This window comes from Branchiostoma belcheri, unplaced genomic scaffold (assembly GCF_001625305.1).
Source record: "Branchiostoma belcheri isolate BF01 breed outbred unplaced genomic scaffold, Haploidv18h27 scaffold156, whole genome shotgun sequence".
Lineage (NCBI taxonomy): Eukaryota > Metazoa > Chordata > Leptocardii > Amphioxiformes > Branchiostomatidae > Branchiostoma > Branchiostoma belcheri.
Window position 1 is genome coordinate 8,129 of NW_017803002.1, and position 8,044 is coordinate 16,172.

At 39.8% G+C, this 8,044-nt stretch overlaps 1 protein-coding gene across 1 annotated transcript in view; it reads right to left on the minus strand.

Annotated features, from left to right (window-relative positions):
- Positions 1–4,348: 4,348 nt before the first annotated feature.
- Positions 4,349–8,044, minus strand: part of LOC109465675 — a gene marked incomplete at its 3' end in the record, with an annotated part of 23,834 nt that continues 20,138 nt past the window's right edge. Inside the window, exons 4-7 of the mRNA XM_019763056.1 lie at positions 7,248–7,337; positions 6,833–6,946; positions 5,464–5,637; positions 4,349–4,428 (exon numbers count right to left, since the gene is read on the minus strand). Coding sequence (XP_019618615.1) covers positions 4,349–4,428; positions 5,464–5,637; positions 6,833–6,946; positions 7,248–7,337 — 458 coding nt within the window. The remainder of the gene's footprint in view (positions 4,429–5,463; positions 5,638–6,832; positions 6,947–7,247; positions 7,338–8,044) is intronic.

The window sequence follows — 8,044 nt, forward strand, 5'->3', positions numbered from 1 at the left end:
AACCGTTACAGTCATTTTGAGCCGTAAATGGGGTATGTTTGACTCTCCATGTTTCCAGGTTTGAACGAGTTTTGGAGACATGTCATATCGCCAGAAAGTGTGCATTGTGTTATTCATACTGGCGTAAAGAATCATTACAGTATTCAAGGTCACTCAAGGATACGACAGTAGCTTCGCTACATGTTACATACCCACCAAAAATAATAGCGGACATGTACTTTCCAGGATACTGTTTGTATCTATAGAAAAGTGTTGTTTTTTATCTGTTGCAATGCACGGAGGTAGAAAGGCTTGTTTTGCCGCTTTATAGTAAATGACCGCAGGTGACCCCGAAATAGAACGCGGGTTCGATTCGAATTCCCCAGATCGAACACGATCGAACACAGTTCGGGTTCTATGACATGTGGGAACTTTTCAGCCCAGATTTTACCACCGTGTACGTTAAGGGGCGAACCCGTTGAGAGGGTCTCTTCATTTAAGCTCCTTGGAGTAGTCATCAGTAACAACCTCGCATGGGGCCCCCATGTCGAATACATGTTGTCAAGAGTTCAACCACGTATAAATTACCTGCGGGTTGCAAGACGTGCTGGCTTACCTTCAGATGTCCTCATGTAATGTATATAATCTATGACAGGTGGAATATCAACAGATACCAATTATGCAAATACGGAAAAAAATTTCATGATTACTCAGTTAGTGTAAGGCGTCCCACGGTGTCTATACACCGATTTTTGAAGTCTGCCCGGAAAACCGCCATAACTCAGCCGTACATGGTTAGAAATGGATGAAACTTGGGATAGAGGCAAAACACACATTGCTGGTTGTATCGATTTCATGACGTTAGTTCTTTTATATTTACATATTTCTATGTTTGATATAATTGTAGCTTCGCCATATATACACGTAGTGGTATGGAGAAGGTACATTGTATTTACTCATGTTTCTTCTTCTTCTCCTGCCATTTCTTTAAATGGCTTCAACTCTGTCATTTTTCAACCAAACGGCCTGAAATTTGGTATGAAGATAGAGTGGGCTAGTACCGAAGCGCTTTTTTTCCATTTTTGATACAGTCTTTTAAACTGGTTTTATTTAGGTTTTTATTGATTAGCCAATAGGCATGCAGTATTTCTCCATGCAGCCCGCTGATTGGCTGCTGCCATAAATTGGTTTATAGTATTGACATGATAGTATAGAGATAACTTGGACACATGTCCATAGAATTCTATTACTACCTTTGGGGTACACTCCTTCAAAATTATGTAATTTGAAACTTTTTGACTTGACTTCAGGCTAAAATGTACTCTTAGTACCATTATACGGATAGAAAGGCATACTATTGCAGTGATGTCCCTGTGGCGCAATGGGTAAGCACACTAACTCTTTGGCAAGCATGGTTCGGGGAATGTGAGTTTAAGTCCTGGGGATGGAATTTTTTTTCTTTTATTTTTTTTTAAAGCTTGACCCTTTTTTATCATTTCACTAACACCACATAAATTTAACTTTTTTCTTTTTTTCCCATTTTTATCTTTTTTTAAATTTAAGCATTTTTATTCAATACTTATTACTAAGGACTGTCAATACAATTGATGCATAGATAATTATAGACTGTTCGAGCACTTAACATTTTGGACAGGCTTGATTTAGGAACAATCCATTTGTGCGGGAGTTTTGTAGTTTTTTTGATAAGGTCTTTTGAAATGATTTTATTTAGATTTTAATGATTAGCCAATGGGCATGCAGCATTCTCTATGCAAGACTGCTGATTGGTTGTTGCCATAATTGGTTTATAGTATTGATATAATAGGTCTATGGATAAAAGACATTGTTTTTCCACATGTTTCTACTTCTTCCACTGCCATTTCGTTACATGGATTCAACTTTTGGGGCTAAATGACCTGAAACTTACAATCTCCAAGCAGATACAAGGTGGCGTGGGTAGGAAATGTTTGATACAGTTTGGCGTGACTCCTGTCAAAAGTGCGAAAATTTGTACTAATGACGGGGTCATCCTTGAAACCACCGAATGGAGGTTTCTAGAACACTTTTACTGAAAAACACTGTATGGGGGTGTTGAGCAGTACATGAGGGTTCTGAAAAACACAACATGGGGGCTTTGTGAATACACATACTGAATAACATTGAGGAAGAAGATGGACAGAAATACTGCATTTGCTCCCAAGCAAATGTCTGGCAGATATGGCGAAGCTATATACTACATTTGCTCCGGAGCAAATGTCTGCCTTTCTAGTGTATATTGTTTTTGCAAAAAAACGTAAATCGAGGAACTATTGCCGATATCAGAGACATATGCTTTTTGGAGGGTACATTCTTACATAAGTCCCCCAATAGAATCTGTTCTGATATATTCAAAATATCATTCCTGCTTGATATAAAATATGTTTTTCACTCTTTCAATGACAAAATTTTAGGGTACCCCTGTCTTCCCTGCCCTATATCAAAATACAGGTAATGAAAAATAAGATAATCAAAACAGATTTGGGTAGTTCAGGACATTACTCATCATTCTAATTCAAGTCTGACGTTCCCTAAGCATGGCTATAGTTCGTCAAATGTCTTAAAGTCTAGATTATGAATCCTTACCTCCTTGGGAAGTTTTTGCTGTCAATCAAGTCGATAAGCCAATCAATCATGTATTTCGCACCCCTGTGAGACGTAATTATCTGAAATTTGCACTAGCCACAAGACAAAAGGTTTGCAGTCTTTTGTTATGCTTGGTCTAATTGTATACTACAGCTAGGCCTAGCTTTTCTTAAGTTCCAGCAAGAGACGCTTTGACAGAAAACGCTTTTACAGACACCAAAAATTGACAATAATTGAATAAAAGGTTTATAAGGGTCCTAGCCTGTGTGCCAGACTGTTGCCAACAAGGCCAATACATAGGCCGATATACAGACTAGGTCCTCGGTTTATATAGGATTTCCTTGAAGAAAATGATTGCACAGGGTGTAACTGGGGCTAGCCTGAATGTGTATTCTGGCCTGGGAAATGTTTGGCATCTTTGCTGAACGGGTCAAAACTGTTGAATTCAAAGAGATTCCTTCACCGAAAAAAGATGGTAACCCTTTTGAAGATTGTAATAAGGTCCCTTACAACCTTGCCGTTCCAACGATTACTACAAGGGACCCTTACTGCAGATTCAAGCAGGCTCCTTTGCAGGCTGGAAAAATAGTCAAAATCGGTCGAAAACGGTGTATCTTGACCACGGGGGTTTGCTCAAGACCTTAGTAACCATGGTTAATGGGCTTGGGTTAGGGTTGGGAGGGTGTCGGCTAGTACTAGTACTCGGGAGGCCATGTTCGACTATTTGTGACATTGCTAAGTATTCCTATTTTGAAAATTCTACTATCCACATGACCCTTTTAAAGGTATTCATTCTTCTTCCATAAGAGGCCCCTTTAGGCCATGCTGGAGGTAACTTACATATTGTTTTGATGGTTTTGGGGACCAGATTCAGATTCAGAATACATGTGTTGTAACTTTTCAGTTGTTTTGTCTGTGGTATGTTTGCAAGCATTAAGTGAGCTCTTGATGAGCCAATTTATAACAAAAGAGGGGCACCAATTAACTCCACGAGCTGGAATTAGCGCGCAAATCAAATGCAAAACGGCAGGCGGGACAGAGGATGGTGTACAGCAGCCAATTATCACCCAAACTATTGCATATTTACAAGCTCCAAAGTGCAGTTGCCTCATTACAATATTATAGTAGCTTATTATCATATCAAAATGAGATCTCTGCTTGTGTCGCCTGTAGGACGCCTTACACTAACAGAGTAATTTGAAAATTCTATAACTCCTTTGTGGTAAATGATCGTAATTTCATTCTTGTGACATGTGTAACTAAGTTAAAAGTTTACATCACCAAGCATACATTATGTTAATGTAGAAGGTATTTGCATAATTAATGGTGAAATGAACAGTAACATATTTAGCTCATATTTCATGGAGGTATGAGATCTCGGAACTCTTGTTCATGGAGGTAATTATCTAAGCCTTCTCGAGTTGTCTTGTTTACAGACAGACAGACAGACACACACACGAACGACATCGAAAACATTACCTTCTTGGGGAAGGTAATCATACACACACACACACACACACACACACATCGACACACACACACACACACACATGTATTGCTGTAAAAATGTACATACTACGGCACAAACACACATGTACACAATTCTGTACATAGATGCGCGCACCCACCCTACCGACACACAAACTCACACACACACACACACACACACACCTCACACACACACACACGCACGCACACACACACACACAAACCTGCCGGCTTTGATAGATGATCAAGATATCCCTACTTTTATCTCATCCCCGAATCCGGGTGCAGATCCTCCTGCAGGTCCTTTTGCTGGGGCAGCACCCACCTGTCTCTTCATCACTGTAGAAAAAGGTATAATGAATGACAATAACGAATGGACTTTGTTGCAAGCCTTACACGGACCGAAGTGCACTAGTTTTTCATTCAAAAGTTAGAGGGTAGGAGGAAGAAGTACTGCATTACTATATTACGTCTACATCTACAAGATCTCTTCTCTCTTTTTGAAATATGCTTTTCAGTTACATCGTAGTTCCTAGAAGACATAATATGTTTGAACAATTCTCCTTTGGGTAAGTGTGCACATTTTTGTTCTTATTGTAGGGAACTGATAAAAGATTTGGGCATGTCAGTGTATAGTGAGCATTTTAAAACAAAATGGTCTTCATCTGCAACATATTTATCGTTACAGAGAGTAAACATCCTAAAACTGAACTGAACTAAACTAATTCTTAGTTAAGTCACGGTTCGGCGATGACTAAGCGTTTGCACTTCCAAATATTGTTCTTTTTCATATGTAAGCTCAAGTGTCTTGTAATTTCTTGATTTATTTCATTGCTTCCCATTTTTGCTGTCTTGGGAATTGAAATGTTAAAGAAAATTGTTGAAGAAAATGGTATTTTATCCTTTGTATAAATAAAGAATTGCAATAAGTTTAAAGGAGTGATCATGTATTCACACGGCGATATCAGATAGATGTTTCACTATTTGGTGAATACGTTTTTGAAGGACAAATAAAAGTAATTTCAGTATTGGTGCCTTTTAACCTAAAGGTGATTCATTGGTTTCTACCAGTCACGTAGCCTGGGTTTCATCCTGTTTGTAAGCTTACAAATAGGATGGAACCCAAGCTACCAGTCCCGCACACATTTGGGTGACATTAGACCCAAATGAACGTTTACGTTTACTGCCTGCCTATTCCGCCAGGCGGCGCCACCAAAAGACCGGTGACGTAGTCTGTCCACTTAATCAGACAACAGCCCACTGAATTCTCTCTAGGGTGAGCATTGGTTCTCTGGCTGTTTTTTTTCCTTTTCTTTTCATGGACATGATATATTACTAAAGAACATGAAACTAGATAATACCCTTATACTTTACCTGATCCAAGTATGCCGTCTATTGTTTGCTGGACCACACTTTTTTCTACAGCACCTGACACCTCAGCCTCTTTTGCCACGCTTCTTGCCATGATGTCTGGTGCCATGTTTTTCATGGAACCCAGTAGCTTAATGGTTTGCTGCAATTTTGTGGCATTGAACTTGTCCCAGTTTGCTGTACAAACAGTATGAAATGTCACAAATTATTCAATCAACTAGCTTTCTCAACGAAACGTCAGCTGATATTCAATGTACATGTCTGCTCTGAAATGCATATAAAATGAAATATGCATATGTTGCCAAAAAATGTCAGCGCTCCTTGACAACGTAAAATCGTCCACCGAAATCAAGTTGATATGAAATCTATGTGGTCTGGAAGGATGAACAAATAACTAAACACACATAGCAATACTATAAGTATCGTATGGCGAATGATAGACTCTTCTTTTTTATTTGTTCACATTTTCGTCTTTTCCTTTGAAATTGATTTTTTCATTCTACACAGTACGGCATTAGTGCTGTTTTTCAATATTTTCTGTAATATAAGGCATATCATCATCATCATAAATACCTCCAAATAGCCCCGCAAGGGGTACAAATAGGGGGGGGGAGAAAAGGCCCAGGTTAAGGCGGGCAGGCCGCTAGCCCGGCCCGGAACGACTCAACTGTGGGAGCCGTCACTACCCGGCCGGGCAGGGAGTTCCACTGGGGGATAGTGCGGGGAAAGAAAGAAAATCTGTGCCTGTGCGGGTGTTAATAAGGCCGGTCTTTGAGTACGTGGCTCCCTCTGGTGCGCCCCTGAAGAATACTGTTTGTGTCAATGTTTATTTTGTTGTGTACAATTTTGTAAAATGTAGTGAGGCGGGCACTCCTCCTCCTTTCTGAGAGAAGAGGCCACTGCAGCTCATCGAGCATCTGTGTCACACTGCTAGTGCGCCGGTAGTCATTAAAGGTCACCCGGGCGGCCCTGCGCTGGACGGCCTCCACCGCCTGCATCCCTTTGATTGTGTACGGGTCCCAGACGGTGGCACTGTATTCTAAGTGTGGCCGTACCAGCGCTTTGTAGCAAGTGGCCTTGACCCTAGATGGACAATGGGTCAAGTTGCGCCGGATGACCCCTAGAACTCTACCAGCTTTACTAGTGGCATGGTTGATATGGGTGTCCCACCGCAGATCGTCGGACAGTTACTAGTATATTTATATTTACATATATTTGCTCATTTCTCAGCTGCTTTATAAGTTTTTTGGAGACGAACGAAACTTCATTCAACGTAGCCTTAAAGCTGAGTCGGTTGTTGGTGTATAGTGGACAGTGTTGTAAGTAAGGTACAGATGTTTTGTTGGGGTGACCGTTACAATCACAGACTTACACAAAAGGTTTCCGGCAAGAGCAGCAATGGCCCGGCGATCTTGCTGGTGGTACGGCGAAGCATCCTTCGCTGCTGCAGCTCGGAGAATCCTTTGGACGTCATCAGACAGCGATACTGAAGCACAATCGTGCACGTATAAACATCAAACAAGAAGAAATGACTCAAATGAGAAATGAGAGAGAGAGAGAGAGAGAGAGAAAGATACAATGGAAAGTTTTGCATTATGTTAGAATGGAATGTTTTCCAACACAAAAGCCCATACCGCTGGGTTTGTAAACAGATTAACAGAATTTAGAAGGGTCGGGGTTGGTAGGATGTTACAGCTTTCAAGCGATCCTTTGGGATAAAGAAGACCTAAATCTGCAAAAGTACAAATGTATATAAGATGGACCATCATTTACTAGTTCAAACGTACCGTCTTCTTTCTGGAATTCCCCAGTCACCTCTGCCTCGCCATGCCCCGCCGTGTCGGAGATCGCTTCTGGTTCTAGGGCATCCTCTGTCGCTGGATACGTGGTAAGGTGAATATAAAGCTAGGTGTAGTTGAGTGTAGTATTATAACATATTCACCTTTCCACTAGTAACATATAAATTCATAGAATTATAATGATGCTAATGATGATGATGATGATGGTGGTGGCAATAAAGACTGTGATGATGAACATGATTGTAATAAAGCTGTCAATGATGATGATAGTGATGAAAATGTTAATTATGATTATATTGATTACGATGTTGATGATAATGATAGTTCTTAAGATGATGGTGATAATGATAGTGAAAAATAACGGTGTTAATGATAGTGATAAAAATCATAGTGATGCTGAAAGTGATGAAGATGATGGTGATGATAGTGGTAAAGATATTGGTGATGATGATAGTGACAAAGATGATTGTAATAATGTTAGTGATAAAAAGGGTCGTGATAATGATAGTGAAAAAAGATTGGTGATGATGAAAGTGATAAGATGATGGTGACAATAGTAGTGTACAAAATTATGGTGATGATTATATTTATTTATTTATTGAAAATGCAACAAGACATTACACTGACTCTCAAGGCAGCAAAGCTGATGTTAGAGAGTCAACACATAACGACAAAACATATAGGGCACATAATATCAACAGTATGAAATTACAAAAAAAATGATCATAAGAACCTATATCATTCCAATTAGCCGAGTAAATATATGTACACATCTAAAATAACAC